Raw genomic sequence first — 20,114 nt, 5'->3', positions numbered from 1 at the left:
AAGTAGAGGTAAGATGCAACTGTTGTATACTTTCTTCTTGAGCTTACCGGTAAGCTGCTAGTCATAATCTGCGAGTGCTTGCCAAATGCACACCATCCCGTTCTTATTCTTTTTGTTATATTTACCTTTCATGCTCCGGATCTGCGGGTACTACCTATCCTAAGTAGACATATTTGCCTACTACTTCCAGTGCTTCGCTACCTAACGTAAATTGCTCTTTCTTCCCGAGGCTGTTGAACATTACCTTAGTCTTCTGCATATTGATTTTCAAGCCTACCTTTCTACTTTTCCTGTCTAGGTCGCTAATCATTCTTTGCAGTTCATCTCTTTAGTTACTTAGCAAGGCAATGTCATCAGAAAATCGCAGATTACTGAGGTATTCTCCATATACCCTTATCCCTAACTGCTCCCATTCCAAGTATCTAAATACTTCTAAGCAAGCTGTGAATAGTACTGGGGAGATCGTGTCTTCTTGCCTAATACCTTTCTTTATAGGATTTTTGTTACTTTCTTTATGCACAACTACGGTTGCTGTGCAGCCACTATATATATCTTCCAGCACTTTCACATACGGCTCGTCTACCCCCTGATTTCGTAATGCCTGCATCACCGCCGAGGTTTCAACTGAGTCAAATGCTTTTTCGTAATCAATGAATGCTATGTATAAGGGCTGGTTATATTCCGAGCATTTTTCTATCACCTGATTGATGGTATGAAGTCAATTTCATTTTTAGTCTCCCCGTTAGGACTTTTCCATGTCCATTTCCAGTTCTTCCGTTTGCTGAAGAAGGTGTTCATGATTCTTAAGTTACTGCACTCTCTAAACTCAACTAGTAACTCCCCCCTGATATTCCTAGAACCAATGTCATAGTCACCTACTGACTGGTCTCCTGCCTGCTTTTTCCCAACCTTGGCATTGCAGTCGCCCATTAGTACAGTATACTGCTTCTTTCCTTTCCGCATTGCCAATTCTACATCTTCACAGAAGTTTTCAACTGCCTGGTCATGACTACATGTAGGTGCATAGGCCTGTACAACCTTCAGTTTATACCGATTATTAAGCTTAATTACGAGGCCTGCCACCCTCTCATTAATGCTATAGAATTCGTCTATATTACCCACTATATACTTATTGACAAGGAAACCTACTCCTAGTTCTCGCCTCTCTGGTAAACCTCGATATCGATAACACAGTACATGTCCGTCTTTCAGTACAGAATATGTTACCGTTACCCTATTTACAAGATTGTAAGTCGACCCCTCCCTCCCAAATCGCATGTCCTGAAAAAAACAAAAAACAAATACCGCGGCGGATGCTCTCTACAACGAAAATTTATTGCCAGGTTGAACAACTCGTCTCGACTTCAAATCATGTATTTCGGCGATATACGTGGCAAGCTTGGCCTCAAAGCTCTGGATAGTATACCATCTGTATACTTTGGAAGCCTCTTCGCTCTGCATCAAAGTTCAGAATTTTGTTTTGCTACCCTCGCTACCATCGCCACTCCCGCATAACCCGTTTAGAAGCTTCGAACTTGCGGCCCACAGCGCAGTTGTTGCTTCGGCACAAATGACAGCCGCCTCCTTGAACACTGCACAGAACAAGCGCCAAGTGCTTTTTGAACTGGAGTGACGAAGCATGTAGCTGGTCGCAAAGTTAAAAGCGCGAACGCGCAATGAGCCCGAAATCCAGTGTCAGCTCTTCCATCAACCATCGGCACTTCCTGGAAGTGCTGCCGTGTCATGTGACCCGATGCGACTGACATGCAAAAAGGAAGTGTCGCCGCGATTCAAACAGCTCTTCCGTAAACTATCGACACTCCTGCAGCTGCAGTTTGTGCTGCGCAGTAAAAGTAAAAACTTCTTCCAGAGAAGCACGCAAAATGACTGAATGTTGCACTTAAAGCTGTAGAGCAAACAAATTCGCCGTAGCCTCCCTGATACGATTATTGTCTTTCTTGTTATCAGTGCCATGCTTTGGTTTCGATTGTAAATCGACCCCCAACTTCGGATTTTCAAATTTTAAAGAAGGGGTTGACTTACATTTGTCTAAATACATAAGCAATGATGAGATAGACTGCCTACACAGGAAGCATGCAACAGCGCCAACTCTCCCTCCTCCGTCCAAAAAAGTCAGCAGACCGGCGCATTTTCTCGAGCACAACACCAATGCTTGAAGTGGAGGAAGAAAGAGGCTAGGAAAGCTTTTTTTTTTACAGTACCCCTTCCTTGACATGAGACTAGTTTCCTGGAATTGCCTGGCGTGTAGGATGCAGGTGCCTGCATATAAAAGCAAATGCCTTGCCTCAAGATTCATGCAGCTGGAGGTGGCAGGAAGAGAAACACCGGCCAATTGGCGAATGTTTGTGAACGCATCAGTAAGAATGTGTGCTTGTTCTCCGCTCTCCACACGACCCGCTCCCATAGTGATGCACTGGAGCAGAATGAAGACAGTTGGGCAAGTTGGCCATGAATCATGAAGAGAAATACGAAAAAAAAAAAAAAATAAGGCAAAGGACTGTTTCCTGTCCCGCATAATTGTTTTTTTCTGGTAGTAGGCCAGTTTTTTTGCTTTTCTTTTCGCCTTGTGAAAGTCATCATAAGCTTGTTCATCCGGGCCGAAGAATCTGAAAAGCCGACATTTTTTTTTTTTATTTTACGGATCTGATTACAGAATGCACCAAACAGGAACTATGTACAGGTAGCAAGCAGCGCGATACAAAATGAAACATTGAGTTTACAGGGACGAATGAATGTTGCTTTTATTCCTGCGCAGAAACACTGACGTTTGCGTACTGGCAGTTGGGCTATCCCACACTGAAGTCGAAGATTTAATTCTTATGGACTGTATTAGCTTATAAACAAAAAAGGAATAAAGAAACTGGAGCTGCTAGTTTAACGTTCAGAATGTGCTGCCAGCAGTGTTGTGCTTCTCGCGCTCACTACAAACTGTTTACAGGCATAATAGCAGATTAATGGGCAGGCCTCAATCATCACAAGCTTCATCATCATGCACACGAGTGGAAAGCGTTCACCAGCGAAAAGAACACATGTGTCGATTTGAACGCTTTCTACGCAGACTAGAGAACAGGCTACCGGCCAATCGCGCAGCCCTTTTTTCCCAGTGGACATAACGTGATGTCACATGAGGAGGAGGAGTGAAGACTTGCCCACTTTAGCCATCGATTCCGATTCAGAGTGCGATTGCTGCGGAGATGGGGAAGGGTAAAGAGCACGCAGCATGGTTGGCAAAGGGATTTAATCAGAGAGCATCGATCACCCATGAGCAAGAAATAAAGAAACGAGAAAGGTATCATGAGGCGTGAGGGGGAAGCACGTGATGCCTTGTTCATGGAAGCAAGACATCACGTCGCGAGAAGCTTTGAGAGCAGGCAAGAAAAGGCATTCATATGAGCGCATGGCGACACGTTTAATGCGAAGTGAAAGTAAAAAAAGAACGACAAAGAATAGCAGCTTTCGTGCGGATTGTGGGGGCTGCCTCTGTGCAGCGCCGATAAAGAAAGGTAAACTAACTGGTTCACCGCAGATGCTCACCCGGGAGATATCATGCGACACTTCTTTTTACGGGGCCTCCCAGCAAGGTCCCGTAAAAAAAGAAAAAAAGAAAGGAAGGAGGAGGCTCGACCTCTTCCAAGAAAACAGCGTCATTCTGAAATGCGGCAGATGGGGCATCCGGCGAAGAGAGCTCGCTCGATAATAATGAGCCCTGGTGCGTCGTACTGCTACAGAAGTCGCGGATGCTCTCGCAGTTTTAGAGGACTTAAGTTATGATGCTCCTGGCAACACGCTCGTCTTGGAAGGGTTGTCCCATGTCCACCAACTGGTCCTCACTGCCCAGCTTTCCGCAAGAAAGCAAACGAGCACTTCTGACTTCTTAACGAGCACTTCTTCTTCATGAAGTAAAGATATGCAATAAAAAAAAATTCACATGCGCTTTTTGTTGCTCATTTGATATTTCGACATTCGGATAATTCGCACACGTTTTTCACTCCCGTGAGATCCGAATTAACGAGGTTTTACTGTATTGTGTTCTGTTTATGGCACATAGGCAACTAAGGCCATCATGCACCAAAAGCAAGGTTAAAAATCTGGACTATGTTAAAGGGCTTAAAACAGTTATTATAGGTTTCATACCTTATTTAGATACTTTGCTTCTTTTAGGAATGAGAATATGCAGGAAATGTCAATGAGTGACCTTTCTCCTAAAAGTAAGCTTGGGTGGAATGGCATATGCTCATTGTAAAGTTGTGGGAAATGCTTCTGTCGTAGGTCTTCAAGTCTTTTACAACTGATTAGAATATGGTTTGTGTTTGTGTGTTTGTGGGGTTTAACGTCCCAAAGCGACTAAGGCTATGAGAGACGCCGTAGTGGAGGACTCCGGAAATTTCGACCATCTAGGGTTCTTTAACGTGCACTGAAATCACACAGCACACGGGCGCCTTGCTTTTCGCCTCCATCGAAAAGCAGCCACCGAGGCCGGGATTCGATCCCGCATCCTTGGGAACAGTAGTCGAGCGCCGTAACCACTGCGCCACCCCGGCTGGGGGTTGATTAGAATAATGTTGATTGTGAGCATGTCTCCACATTCTTCACAAGTAGGCTGATCGTGTTTCGTTAGTAAAAAGTTATGTGTAAGGTGTGTGTGACCGATACAAAGATGACATAGAACCACTTCAATGAAACGCTCTTGGTGGCTACATGCTTTCATTCCTCTACCACAGTACGTGTAACTTATTGTTGATTTCTTTGTCCCATGAATCCTGCCATTTCTCTTTCAATTTTCTCTGTATATATTTTATGACATCTCTATGAGGTACATTTACTCGTTCTATTTTTGCATTCTGGGCAGCTACAGCACATGCATCAGCTCTTTCATTTCCATTTATACCTACGTGACTTGGCATCCAGCAGAATTTAATTTTGTGTCCCCGTGTTTCAGCTGTTTTTATGCAATGTGTTATATTTCCTAATAAGGGTTGTGTTGCATTTCTGGTGTGTAGTGCTGTGATTACACTAAGTGAGTCTGCGTAGATTTATACTTTTTCAATGTTGCCCTTTACTACCTTTTCCGCAGCTAAGGAGATGGCATAACATTCGGCAGTAAACACTGTTGCACAAAGAGGTAGCCGAACTGTTTTTTCAAATTTTTCTTCTACTACACCACTACCAACATAAAAGTTGTTTTAGAACCATCTGTATAAAATGCAGTGTGGTTTTTCTCATCATCATCATCATCATCATCAGCCTGATTATACCCACTGCAGGGCGAAGGCCTCTCCCATATTTCTCCACTTAACCCGGTTCTGTGCTAGCTGCATCCACTTGACCCCTGCGAACTTCTTAATCTCATCCGCCCACCTTACTTTCTGCCGCCCCCTGCTACGCTTTCCTTCCCTTGGAATACAGTTTGTTACCCTCAGCGACCATCGGTTATCCTCTCTTCGCACTACATGTCCTGCCCATGTCCATTTCTTCTTCTTAATTTCTACTAGAATGTCGGTAACTTGAGTTATTTCTCTGACCCACTCTGCACGCTTTCTATCTCTTAATGTTACCCCTACCATTTTTCGTTCCATAGCCCTCTGGGTTGTCCTCAACTTAAGTAGAACTCTCTTGGTTAGCCTCCACGTTTCAGCCCCATAGGTGAGTACAGGCAAGATGCAACTATTGTATACTTTCCTCTTGAGCGATACCGGTAAGCTGCTAGACATAATCTGCGAGTGCTTGCCAAATGCGCTCCATCCCAATCTTATTCTTCTTGTTATTTCCTTTTCATGGTCCGGATCTGCGGTTGCTACCTGCCCTAAGTAGACATGTTCGCCTACTACTTCCAGTATTTCGCTACCTAATGTAAACTGCTGTTCCTTCCCGAGGCTGTTGGACATTACCTTAGTCTTCTGCATATTGATTTTCAAGCCTACCTTTCTACTTTTCCTGTCTAGGTCATCAATCATTATTTGCAGTTCATCCCCCGAGTTGCTTAGCAAGGCAATGTCATCAGCAAATCGCAGATTACTGAGGTATTCTCCATCTACCCTTATCCCTAACTGCTCCCATTCCAAGTCTCTGAATACTTCCTCTAAACAAGCTGTGAATAGTACTGGGGAGATTGTGTCTCCTTGCCTAACACCTTTCTTTATGGGAATTTTGTTACTTTCTTTATGCAGAATTATGGTTGCTGTGCAGCCACTATATATATCTTCCAGCACTTTCACGTACGGCTCGTCTACCCCCTGATTTCGCAATGCCTGCATCACCGCCGAGGTTTCAACTGAGTCAAATGCTTTTTTGTAATCAATGAATGCTATGTATAAGGGCTGGTTATATTCCGAGCATTTTTCTATCACCTGATTGATGGTATGGATATGATCGATAGTAGAGTACCGTTTCCGAAACCCTGCTTGATCCTTTGCTTGATTGCAGTCTAAGGTTGTCCTGATTCTATTAGCGATTACCTTAGTAAATACTTTATACGTAACAGACAGTAAGCTGATTGGTCTGTAATTTTTAAGGTCCTTAGAGTCCCCTTTCTTGTGAATGAGGATAATGTTTGCATTCTTCCATGGTTCCGGTACCGTCGATGACACCAGGCACTGAGTATACAGAGTGGCCAGTTTTTCTAGCACGATATACCCCCCGTCCTTCAGCAAATCTGTAGTTATCTGATCCTCTCCAGCTGATTTCCCCCTTTTCATAGTTTCCAGTGCTTTCTTGACCTCGTCCTTCGTCACTGGTGGAACGTCTGACTGCTTTTCCCTACCGCCAATCTCATTACGGTCCTGACTACTTTGGCTACTGTAGAGATCTGTACAGAACTCCTCGGCTACTTTGACTATTTTTTCCATATTAGTGATGACGTTGCCCGCCTTGTCCCTTATCGCATACATCTGGTTTTTGCCTATGCCCAATTTCTTCTCTACCGTTTTAATGCTTCCCCCATTCTTTACAGCGTGCTGAATTTTCTCCATGTTATACTTCCTTATATCGGCCACCTTGCGCTTATTGATTAGCTGTGATATCTCGGCCAATTCGACCTGGTCTGTTGGATTGGAAGCTTTCATACTCTGGCGTTTCTTAATCAAATCTTTCGTCTCCTTAGACAGCTTACCGGTATCCTCTCTAGCTATCCTATCGCCTACTTCTACCGCGCACTCAGTAATGATATCTCTGAAATTATTGTTCCTTGCCTCTAGGGTAATGTCGCCATCCTCAGTTAGAGCTGAATACCTATTCTGTAGCGAGATCCTGAACTCTTCTGCCCTTCCCCTCACCTCTAATTCGTTGATGGGTTTCTTTCTTACTAATGTGGTGGTTTTTCTACTTTTCCTCTAAGGCTAGGAACTCTTGCATTACATGATCAGGCGGTGTCTGCTTTTTACCAAACTGTGTTAGTGAGAGGTCACATACAGAAGAGAAGCTGAACCAAGGGGTATCAAGTGTATCAAGTATGTTTAGTTCCTGGCATGTTTGTTCAAAACGGAGAATTAGAGGTCTTATTGCTAGCGGTTTATTGTTAAAAAGTGTTCTAGATGGGCACTTTGTGACTATAGAGTAGTAGAGGTGTTTTGGGATGGACCTTATTTTTAGCACGTAAGCACACGTAAGCATTGCTCTTCTGTCTGCAAGGGGTGGTTCATTTGTTTCTACATGGAGGTTATTGACAGGGGATGTTTTGTATACGCCAGTTGTAAGCCGCAGGCCAAGGTTTTGCACAGGATCTAGACATTTTAAGCAGGAGGGTCTTGCTGACCCATACACAACACATTCATAGTCCAGGAAAGATCGTACTACTGAGTGGTACACAGGCATAAGACATGTTCTGTCAGAGCCCCAGCCTTTGTGTGATAGCACTTTCAGTATGTTCAGGGATCAGGAAGCTTTCTTTTTGAGGTTGTTGATATGTGGTAGAAAAGTAAGTTTCTTATCAAAAGTTACATGAAAAAATTTGTGCTCATTTTTTATTGGCAGTATTGTTTCATTTAGGTGCGGGTTAGTGTCGGTTTGTAATCCTTGTCGCAGAGAGAATACAGTTGAATCCCGCCACAACGAATACCGCCACAACGAAATTTCCGCGACAACGAATAATTTTTTATTCCCCGCGAGTATCCTATAAGAATTAATGGCCTAAATTTCTCTGCACAACGAACCATTTTTGCAGAGCGTTTCCGCTTCAACGAAATTTTCGCGTTCAAAATCGAAACCGAAACTAGTTTTATTGGCGAGAAGTCCAAGTCAAATCCAAAGCCACATTAAGCATGAAATCACGTGATTGCAGTTCCGCCATTTTGGCTTTGTGTCGTGGTCGCGTTGTTCACTCGCTGCCTTTCTCTTCGACAACGACGAGTTTTCATCCGCAGGACACGATGGCAACGCAAGTGAAAAAACGCAAAACTCTTTCCCTCGAGCAAAAAGCTCAAATAATCGCCCAAGCAGAAAGCGGAAGGAAGAAAGCGGCAATTGCTGAAGACTTCGGAATTCCTGCAAGTTCGCTGTCAACGATTCTAGGCAATAAGGACAGCGTGAGAATGGCACTTGCTTCAGGCACATCCTCGAAGCACAAAAAGGTGACGCGGCCCCTCCATGAAGAGTTGGACAAAGCAGTGCATGCGTGGTTTGTGGAAGCACGAGCCAGCAACGTCCCCCTGTCCGGAAGCATCGTCCAGCAGAAAGCCTTGAACTATGCATGCCTACTTGGCATTGATGATTTTAAAGCCAGCATTGGCTGGCTAAACCGTTTCAAGGCCCGCCATAACATCGTTGGAAAAGTGTTGTGCGGCGAGTCAATGTCAGCAGACGTGGACGGAGCAGCTGCTTGGAAGGCGAGTAACATGGCCGGAATTTTAAGCAACTTCGCGCCTGCAGACATTTACAACGCCGACGAGACCGGGCTATTCTACGAGATGTTGCCGGCTAGGACGCTCGACTTCAAGGGGCAGCGCTGTCACGGCGGCAAACACAGCAAAAAACGCATCACAGTGCTGCTTTGCACAAACATGGATGGCTCGGACAAGCGTCCGCCGTTAGTCATAGGCAAAAGTGCCAAGCCGCGCTGTTTTAAGGGAACTCGTAGCCTACCTGTGCAGTACAAGGCGAACAACAAGTCATGGATGACCCGCGCTATTTTCACCGAGTGGATGATGGCATTCGACCGCGACATGAAGCGGCAGGGCCGTAAAGTTTGCTTGCTTTTGGACAATTGTTCAGCGCATCACTCCGACGAAGTCAAGCTCACTAACACGGAGCTGAGGTTTTTCCCTCCCAATTGCACGTCTGTCTTACAGCCTCTCGATCAGGGCGTGATTCTTAGCCTGAAGCGCGCTTACCGCGGGAGGTTAATTCAGCGGCTGCTTTTTAACACTGAAACCGGCCGAGACACGAAGGTGGACTTGTACGTGGCACTGCAGATTATGTCTGCTGCCTGGAGCACACTGGGGCGCTCAGTAATTATGAACTGTTTCAGGCACGCCGGATTTGCCGAAGGTCGACCCGTACACTCTGCTGGCCTAACACCAGGCGTTACAGACGACGACGAAGAGGCGTCACCGGCTCCGGGGATCGCGGCCGCCTGGAAAACGCTGGGAGAAATAGGAACCGTGCCGCCTAATCTCGAGCTCGACGAATACATCGGCGCTGACGCTTGTGTTGTTGTTCACGAAGATGTGAGTGATGAGCAGATCATAAAAGCTGCCCGGAATGATAAGGACTCTTCCGATGAAGAAGATGACGACGTACAGGAAGCGCCGGCTGCGGCAACCGCCGTACAGGTGATGGACGCTTTTGATGTCATCAGGAATTTCGTTGCTGTCCGAGACGACGATGTTGCAATGGGTTTGCTGACCGAGTGCGAAAATCGCGTGACGGCGTTGCTCGCCGTGAAGCGTAAGCAAACCAAGCTTACAGATTTTTGGCATTAAACGCCTTTGCTGCTGCTTGGGCAATTCTTTCTGCGTTTCACGTCAAATTTTTGCGATAACGAAGTTCCGCGAGAACGAATTTTTTTTCGTGCACCGTGAATTTCGTTATAGCGGGATTCAACTGTAGAACAACCATTGTTATTTGTGGTACAAACTGAAAACCATTTTGATCTGCCCATGTCGCCAGCTTGTTTATAGTACGCTACACTTATCTTTCACACGTTGATACATTGGAGGATGTGTATGCTGTCTGCAGGTCGTCGACATACAGTGAATACATTACAGATTTCGGGATTATTTCATTTAAGGAATTCATTTTTACCACAAAGAGAGTTGTACTTAATATACAGCCTTGTGGCACCCCATTCTCTTGCATAAAGTTCCTTGAAAAAGTTGAGCCTAGGCGCACACGAAATGTACGATTCGAAAGGAAGTCTTTTAGACAGTTCAGCATTCTACCACGAATGCCCAAATCCGCTAGGCCGTGAAGGATGCCGAACCTCCATGTCGTATTGTATGCCTTCTCCATATCGAAGAAGACGGCAAGACAGTGCTGCTTATGCATAAATGCTTCACGGACCGTGTTTTCAAGGCGGACTAAATGGTCCGTTGTAGAACATGCTTTTTTGAAACCACAGTGGTGGATGTCTAGAGACATCCAAGTTCCCGAGATTGAAGGACAAAGGTTACCCCAATATTTAAAACACTTTCAAATGATTTTGCAAGGCAACTTGTAAGGGCTATAAGTCTATAATTACCGGGGGCAGTGGGTGGCTTTCCTGGGTTCAGGAAAGGCACAATAAATGCTTCCTTCCTTGCTTTTGGGATCTTTCCAGATACCCATATCTTATTGAAAAAATTCACAAGGGCTCCTATCGCAGGTGCGGAGAGATGTGCTAGCATTTCGTAGTGTATTTCGTCCGGGCCAGGAGCAGTCTTTTTACCAGCAGCTAAAACGGTATTTATTTCTTGTACTGGGAGCAAAGAGTTGTAAGGTTCATTTCCACTCCCACTTGTTGGAAGTTCTTGTTTTTCAGCTGAAGTTTTGTATGTTAAAAAGGATTTTGTGCAGTGTAATGAACTTGATACTGAAGAAAAGTGTTCGCTTAAAATGTCTGCCTGTTCTTCTATGCTCGTTTGCGTGCTAAGATCTGTAAGATATGGAATTGTGAAAGGAGAGAAGCATCAGTCAAGTTTACGAACTTGCTCCCACATTATTTTTTTATGTGATTGAACTATTTATGGAAGATACATATTTTTGCCAGGAAGACCTTTCGGCATTGCGGCGGACATATCGTGCCTTGGCTCTTGCCTGCTTAAAATTTATAAGATTTTCATCGGTGGGGTGCCTGCGAAAAATTCCCCCTGCTTTGTTTTGTTTTCTTTTTGCTTCTTCACATTCTCACGAATACCAGATCTTGTGATTTTGTTTCACAGCTCCAGAGGACTGCGGGATAGCTAAGTATGCCGCAGCTATGATGCAAGTTGTAATCTTTTCGTTCAGCTCATCTACGCTAAGATGATCTGAATAAATGTTTTCGAGGTTAGCTTTTGATTGAAATAATGGCCAGTTACTTCTACCGTCGTGATTTGTTAGGTGTGATTGCTAGTGAAGGTGTTAAGCTGATTGCGACAGGGAAATGATCACTCTCCTGTGGGTTATCCTGAACATCCCATTTAAAATCTGTAAAACTTGATGGTGAACTGAAAGACAGATCTAAGCGACTCATTGCTCCAGTACTTGGCGAGCAGTAAGTAGGCTTGCCAGTATTGAGCAGGCAAACATCATTGTACAAAATAAAATCTAAAATACGACCCCTGCTATCGGTTTTTTTACATCCCCAGAAAGTAGAATGTGCATTAAAATCTCCAACTAGGATATACGGCTCTGGTAGCTGTTTAAAAAGTGATTCCAGGCCATGAAGCATGACAATAGAATGGGGTTCAAGGTATACAGAACATAATGTTATTGTTTTGTAGTGCAGGATAGCGACTGCAACAGCCTCATAATTAGTTTTGAGGTCAATTTGATGAGTTGCAACTGAATTCTGAATGATAATAGCAACACCTCCGGATAACCTATTTGCTTGCTGTCGATCGCAGCGAAAAGCTTTATACTTTTTTAGAATGTTTATGTGTTTAGGTCCTAGGTTTGTCTCCTGTAAACATAGAGCAACCGGGGCAAGTGAGTTTAAAAGATCGGTTACATCACTGTTGTTTCTTATGAGTCCACAGCAATTCCAGTGGACCAGAAAAGCCATGTTAGATGATTTGTGAAGATGGATCTAAAAACTTAGGTTTCCGGATTATCCGATCCTGTTATTTTATTTCGCTCACTTTTTTTCAATCAAGAGAATGCTGCCGCTGGAGTGGGGCTGAGTGAGGGGTAGTATCCATCAACTCAGAGGCGCTGGAGGTTCGCAGACGAGCTCAAAGACAAATCAAAGACGCGAAGGAGCCTTTTGGCCAGCCGGATGAGGGGCCCAAAAGTTGTAGGAAGGATGAGAGTTGTAGGAAAGAAGATAGGAAAGTGAAAGATGGAGAGGATGACAGGAAAAGGCGACTGCCGATTTCCCCACGGTGGGTCAGCCCGGAGGTGCCGTCTATGGGGAGCGTGGGCCAAAGTGGTGTGTTGCCTCAGCCGAGGGGCCTTAAAGATACAAACACTCGGCATCGGCTCAACCACCAGGATCCCCTTTTCCCCAGACATGACGATGCCACGATGCCACACTCGGCTAAGCGTGGGTGCTCGGGGTACGTGGTGTCGCACAAAACACACAAACACCTGCTTTAACAGGTGACCCCTATGGGGTTTTACTGTATTACAGAATACATCAATAGCCATAATATAACGTAAAATAGCATACTTAAAGAAGTTAGAAATTCGCGCTCACTGGAGTGGCAGCTGGAACTTGACAATCGCTGTGAGCATCGCTTCCACTACCACGTACAGTAGTGACAGTCCTTTATGCGCACACGAAACTGATCAGATCCTCGGCCTTGATAATCATTAAATCGTAGAGTGCGGATGCCCGCATTTTTTTTTAGAGGCTTTCAACCTTGAAAACCTGCCAGAAAACCCGATGAATCTGTCGTTTCATCACGAGAGCTAAAGCGCTGTCGCCGTGGTCGGTGCCATCTTCCACAGACACACCGGTGATGGCGATGACGATACGGCCGCACCGTTTGCGCGGCGACAGGCAGCGATTGCGATGTGATAGCATTGATTTCCTAACCGCACACAATGGCCCTCCCGCATTTCTCCACAACGGTCCCTCTTTGCCGCTTAAGTAGAGTTTTAACGTCATTCTCGTCTTGGTTTTCTTTATTTTTTATCAAATATTCGAGGTAAATATACACCGGGCAGAGATAAAGCTATTGTTGCATCCGATATGCCACCGATAATCAATCGTTATATCTGGTTTATTTCTGCATAGCTGCAATGAGAAAACTGATACATCTGAGAAATTTGATAGTTATATCGCTATATGTGATATCGTTATAAGTGAACTGCACTTTATTCTTTCTTTTTTTTTTTTTTTTTTTTACGCAAGCTTGCCATAAGGCATATTATATAAACTCATGTAAATGGTTTTCCGTGAGGAACCGGAGCAGGCTCCCGCTCTCAGCGTTGTCGGTGAGCCATTTAGAAAAGTCCTCTTCCCTTGTTGTGGTTAGTCCCACTTCGCGCAGAATCTGTGTCCTTGATGCCCTTGTCCCTGCACGAGTTCATAGCAGGTGGCGAACATCCACTTCTGCAGCTGGTGTGGAACACTTCGGGCATGTGGTTGGTCCGATATCTGCTTGCGATTCCCATCGGCATTTTACCGACGGGGTAAGGGCCGCCCCAGCTCTTGTCCTTCTAAGGGAAACGAGGGAGTGAGAATGTACACGGGGGAATGAGGGCACGTGTACTTTTCCTTAAAGAGGATGCTAAGATGGGAACAGCGGAGCGGGCATCGAAGGGAGCCTGGTGGGGGGCGCATTAGTGTTTGGAGCTTCATGTGTGAGGTGGTCAACTTTTCTCTGCTCAGCGTTCTCAGCATTGTCTTGTGTCCAATGTATCTGGATGCTTATCTTTGTTTTTTTATTGAGTGCGTGGATTTCCTGGGTAACACACAGCGTCTTCGTCACTTTCATCAGTTGTTTTATGGCGGCTAAGGAGTCTGTATAGATGTGGGCTTCTGTTATGGAATCTATTTTATTTATGGCCTCCATAGCATCACGGATTGCATAGAGTTCCATCACAAGTGGGTCCGGGTATTCTGAAACATATTCTTTATGTACCTTTAGTTCGCTGTGTGTTGGACTAGTAGCTGCTGTTCTACCACCATTTTCTATAAGTGATGCGTCTGCATATATGCCACGCACAAAGAAGACCCCTCTACCTTATCATTCCTCACAATCTAAGCTCGTTAAACGTGGTATTGTCTCATTGTCTTTTAAATCCGCGCTGTCTAAGTCCTGTGTTCACCAAGTGGAACCAAGTTTCGCACTTCAGGCCGAACGCCTCAAGGATGCTGGCTATCCTGTTTCTCTGCTGACGGCAGTCGCGGAAAGCTTACTTAAGCCGCTACGGGAGTATGAAAAGAGCGAACCTGCACTCAGCACTGCCTCTGATATTAGACAGAAAAAGAAATACGTGGTGGTGCCTTACATTCACCGCGTAACGCACAACCTAAAGAGAATAGCGGGAAAGTTCGATGTAGGCGTTGTTTCCACGGCACCTCGAAAACTGTCTAGTCTGTGCGCTCTGACGAGCCTAAGCCACCAGAAAACGGCATGTAGTGTTAAGCATGTAACTAAGTTCGTTGCCTGTAAGGTGGGTGTTGTGTATGAAGTCCCTCTAAGCTGTGGCCGCGCCTATATAGGTCAGACTGGCCGATGTCTAAATGAGCGCTTAAGGGAACATGCTGCTTCGGTTAAATCGTCCCAATCTAATAACCTGCCTAGGCATTGTTTAAGTTGCAAATGCCATCCACTTTTCGGGCAAACAAAAGTTCTTGGTCGGTCTAAGGTGCAATTAGCAAGAGAGCTTCTTGAGGCGTCATTCATCCATAGATTAGGAACCGATAAGTGCGTAAGTGAAACGTCGGTTGTTCTGTTGAAAAAGGAAGCATCGTTTTTAAATGCTGTGTAAGTTTTTTTGTATGCTTCCGGTATTTCTTCTCTATTTGTTCTGTTTTATCTGCCTTTGGGTGGCCCTAGATTATCTTGAATTATCTTTCCAGTCATGCAAATTCAGTGCTTTATAGAGCATGCGCACATATTTTTCCTAGAGTTCGTACACTTTCCCCTTCCAATTTTCAGTTGTAAGTTAGCGCTCGTCCTGTGTGCCTCTCTTGTCCTTGTCTGTTCCGCGCTAAGCCTCCCAATAATCATGTCCGCATATGCAATGCAGGTATCTGGAAGTGCATCAACCAGAGGTCGAGATGCCAGCTTTTCTTTGCGACAAAGCCGAGTGGTCTTGTTTGTCGTAATAGTCATGAATTCCCACGGAGGGGGGTCAGCCATTGGTGGTGTTTGAACTGCCACTTCGTTGTACAAGGATGCCATGGGCGTAACATACTTTCGCTTCATATCCCTTGTTGCCTCTCGTTGTTCTGTCAACGTATTTATCTGTGCAAACTCTTGGAGAATAGGGATAGGGGTAAGTTTTGGTAAGGCCGTGATAGTGCGCATTGCGTTTCTATTTATTGTTTCCAATTTTACCCATTGCCGCCTCGTGAGTCTTTGGAATTGGGCCTGGCACAGTATCCTTATATATGCACCTTAACACGACTTAAGGCTCAAAGCAATGTGCATGAAGTAGCAATTCGCCACCGCCATCCATATGAATACTCCAATAAACCCCCAAACCTCAGCCCCCCACAACAGCGGAGCAAAAAGGAAGGCCGCATACCAATGGCCAAGCCTGCCCTTCACAACCACTTCGTACTGTAAAAGCTCGTTAATTCAAACTCGAAGGGGCCGAGAAAATTGTTCGAATTAAGCGGAGTTCGAATTAACAGTCGGGAACTGGAATGAGCGCCATCGTGGCCCACCGTGCTGGCCGAGCCCACATGTTGACTCATTACCATGAGTAAAGAGGGCTAGGCGCTACTGCACGTTTACGGAGGGCGATTCCGATAATTTTTGCAATCAAGCCGCAACGGCGAATGAACGGGACTAATCGGTCAGTCATGCGCCGCAAACAAGAACCGGAATGCATTCGTGTGAGTAGCGAGCTTCAAAACATGTTTATTTACACGGAAAAATAATCGGTAATGTACGTTTGCTTGCGTTTCTTGTGCCGCGACTCCACAAGCAGCGACTGCAGCTTGCCCAAGAGTTCCAGCGCAAGATCCGAATTTTCATCGGCGGAGAAGTATCGTGCAGCGAGATAGAGCGCCCACGCTACTTCACATGCACTAGGGGGTGGCACCGGATCGTCGCCTTCGTCGGACTCTTCATCGCTTTCAGCCGTGTTCGCCATCCATGAGCCCTGTGGAGCACATGCAGCCGCGATTATATCCTCATCACTCAAGGGCCCAGACGTCTCCACACCGTTGTCAACGTCAACTTGGGCTTCAAAAGCGACACCCTCCGACAAAGCCACATAGCCACGGTCGAGCACGACGGAGTCATCATCAGACGAAGCCTCCGCTACCTCCGCGCTGCATGCTTCTGGCGCATCACCGAAGCCACACTTGCGGAAACAATTTTTGATAGTTTCCGGCTTGACGGTATTCCATGATGATGCCAGTATGTGGACAGCTCCAAGCAAATCGATGTCGTACGACTTGCCACTGTCCAAACAAAGAAGTCTCTCTAGGAGGTGGCGCCTGTATAGCGTTTTTAAGTTCTGAATAACTCCAAGATCCATAGGCTGGAGCACAGAAGTCTTGTTTTTAGGCAAAAATGCCAAGAGGATTGCTGTCAGTCCACTCACGTCACAATGAGCTGTACAGTTGTCCACGAACATGAGAACATTCCTGTTCTGTGCAGCGAATTTCCTGTCTAGCTTACGCAGCCAGTCGGTGAAAATTTCCCGTGTCATCCACGACTTTTTGTTTGCAATGTAATCAACAGGAAGCGTCTTGATCCCTTTAAAACAGCGAGGCTTCTCTGCCTTGCCGATCACCAGCAAGCGGCACTGTTCCGTGCCCGTCGCATTTGCGCACATCATGACGGTGATTCTTTCTTTGCTTCTCTTTCCGCCAGCACAAGTGTCGCCTTTGTAAGTGACGATCTTGTTGGGGAGCAATTTGAAATACAGCGCCGTCTCGTCAGCATTAAATACATCGCTGAGAGCATAATCAGCGAGGAGTTCCTTCAGTTCACTGGAGACCCACTGTTCACACGTTTCCTTGTTGACTTCAGCTGACTCCCCACAAACGTTTCTAAATGTCAGCCCGTGACGCGCCTTGAAATGTGACAGCCAGCCTTCCGACGCGCCGAACTCGCTGATGCCCATTTGGCTGGCAAAGACTTCAGCCTTCGCAGCAATTATGGGCCCGCTTAACGGAATGTTCCGGCTGCGAACTTCTTTTATCCATGCCATTACGGCACTCTCCACTTCGGGATGGGCCGACGTCCGTAGCCTTTTGCGAGAGGGCTCCATAACGTCTTTACGAAAGGCAGCACTGATCGATTCTTCGTTTTTGAGATACCTAGACAGCGTGCTCTTCTTGATGTTGTACTTTTTGGCTATATCCGTCTTGGATAGGACACCACGTTCCACCTCACTCAAAATCTCAATTTTCGTCTTGAGGTCCTTTGCCGTGTATTTACCGCGGTTTGCCATGGCTGTCACAATCGATGAGTCGTCGCTGGCAAAGCGGTGAGGCAACGAAAACGGTAAAACTTAGACCACCGCGGCACAAACAAATGCACGACACCTACAACTGCGTTGTGCACCCAACGTGACCGCAGGACAAAAAGAAAAAAGGCTCGTCAAAAGCGCACCCAGCAACTGCGGTGCAGCCAAAACCTGCAACGGCTTGCTCCGGACCGTTGGTGTGATGGAGCCTGGCGGCACCCGGCAGCGAAAACCTGCTACAGCATGCACCGGAATGCTTGCTGTGACTGTCGAGTGCGCACCTCGTCTCGCGCGCGGGGGCAGATTTGAAAGATTTTGTTTTTTGCGTCTTTAGTAATCTTTCTGCGCATTGTACACGGTATGGGCAGACTTCTGTCTGCGAGGAGCTGTGTGAGCCACGGGCTCCTAGTTCGAATTAACCGTTGTGGATACTGGCATGTTCGAATTATCGGGCGTTTCCTCTTATTGAAATACATAGGGCCATGCCGGGACCCGAGCATCAGTTCGAATTAACCGTAAGTTCGAATTAACCGAGTTCGAATTAACGAGATTTTACTGTACTGTGTTGGACCAGTACCTCCAATACAAAAGGGAACAACCAGCCTGCACAAAAAAAAGTTCTTCTGCTATTTCTCTACTGAAGTTGAAAATCCTTTTCGGATATTATATGCCAAAAGAAAAACTACTCAAAGAAGAGTAAAAATCATGTCTGATTACATTACTATAAATTAATTATTAATGCTAAGCTCAAACCTTGCTCCTTTTCATACTGGAGGTACCTGTGCTTAGCGTGCTTCTAGTGGCGATAGCCCAGCCTGCAATGCAGGGCCTTCTGCTGCTGGCTTTGATGATGCAAAGCGAGAACAAGGTTCACACGCTCAGCTTTGTCAGCCACGTTTTTTTTGTTTGTTTGTTTGCTTCACCATGCCATTACGCAGGACTCCTATCACAGCTAAGCTCTCGGCATGAGTACTGGAAAGCTAGGTAAAAGGCTCGAATTACTGAAATGCCGAATTGTAAACCAGCAATTTCAGCACTTTTTGTCTCAATGCCTTACTCATCCCAAAATTCTGTGCAGTTTTCACAGCTCCTCGAGGTAATGAGGATTTGCTGTAATTTAACTTTAGCTAATACAACTTAACTGCAGGCTAGGTGGTGGTTTAACACTACTGATTACAATCTTATGCATGAAGTGAAGTCCTGTCTCCTGCCTTGTGTTCATCTCCTTCGCGCTTACTTTTCTCCCGTACAATCCTATGCATGCATGCATTTAAACAGCAAGGGATAAGGAAAAAAAATGTAAACTATACACAAAAAAAAAAGCGTTCTCTAGTCAGAGTTAAATGATCGTACCAAATTTCATTGAACAGAACGAGGAAAGAGGCACATGCTCACATGTAGCAGCAACTGACAACCAGTTACAGGCTGTATTTCAAAAGCATAAAAGCAGAGATCAAGAAGGTAGGCCCACCTCTTGGTAGCCCAGCTCCCTCTCTAGCCTGGCCACCAACGCCTCTTTTTCCCTCAGGCAGAGATTCAGGTGCTGCAGGGAAACAGAACTGGGTAAAGAAAATTTACTAGTGCAGCTGTCCACAGAAATACATGCACACTGACGGAAACTCTAGCATGCCTGAATTTGCTCATATTTTGATGGGGTTTGCGGTAACTTTCTCCCTTTTGGTAAAGGAAGGAAATGGTGAATGCAGATTTAACCAAAACTTATTTTTAAAAAGCAGAGGTAAATATAAAAAATTAGGTAAAAATCACAATTCCATCCACATTTCGCCATTGTCTCTATCAAGTCTGGTTTTGCACTCTGTGGGGTCCAAAAGTTTTGCATATGTTTACCAGGCGCATTTCAAATTCGTGCCAACTAGTACGGCATGGCTCTATCAGAGATGTATTTATTTCAGACACCAATATATAGCAATTTGTAGCTCTTAAAATATATGAGTGGGAAATGACAAATTGTTAGAGCTATAAGAATGCCCCATAATCAAAAAGCATACACAAAAAAAGAAGGGTTATCATGTCGCAAAAGCGTTATTATAGCTTTCATTTACATATTGCATTTGCTAGGTAGAGCACCACACTGACTATACTTTGCAACTTCCTTACATTTATTTACTGCTGAAATAGTTGTAAACCTTGGTCTGCTTGATGGCTGCATTGTGGAAGGCTTCAACGACCGTGATCAACGAGTGAGCCGGTTACTATGAACGATTAGATCTGGTTATTTGTGCCTTTTTTTTTCTTCGCTATAGAACTTTTTGGCTCCAATGCATCGCGAGACGCTGGCAACCCGTTGCAAAGGGTAGAGCCATCATCACCATCAGCATAGATGCTGCTCAACATAGCCTCTCCCAGCTTGAAAATCA

At 45.3% G+C, this 20,114-nt stretch overlaps 1 protein-coding gene across 6 annotated transcripts in view; it reads right to left on the bottom strand.

Moving 5' to 3' along the window:
- LOC146183333 (uncharacterized) overlaps window positions 1-20,114 on the bottom strand; it is a 161,915-nt gene that overhangs the window by 87,038 nt on the left and 54,763 nt on the right. For all 6 annotated transcript variants that reach the window (XM_084609115.1, XM_084609114.1, XM_084609117.1 and 3 more), the window contains one exon: window positions 19,208-19,279. In XM_084609115.1, the coding sequence (XP_084465241.1) occupies window positions 19,208-19,279 (72 nt within the window). The remainder of the gene's footprint in view (window positions 1-19,207; window positions 19,280-20,114) is intronic.

The sequence above is a fragment of the Amblyomma maculatum genome, chromosome 7, assembly GCF_055883805.1.
Source record: "Amblyomma maculatum isolate TAMU_Amacu chromosome 7, ASM5588380v1, whole genome shotgun sequence".
NCBI lineage: Eukaryota > Metazoa > Arthropoda > Arachnida > Ixodida > Ixodidae > Amblyomma > Amblyomma maculatum.
Note: the sequence above shows the minus strand (reverse complement) of the source record. Positions and strands in the feature narration are given on the sequence as shown.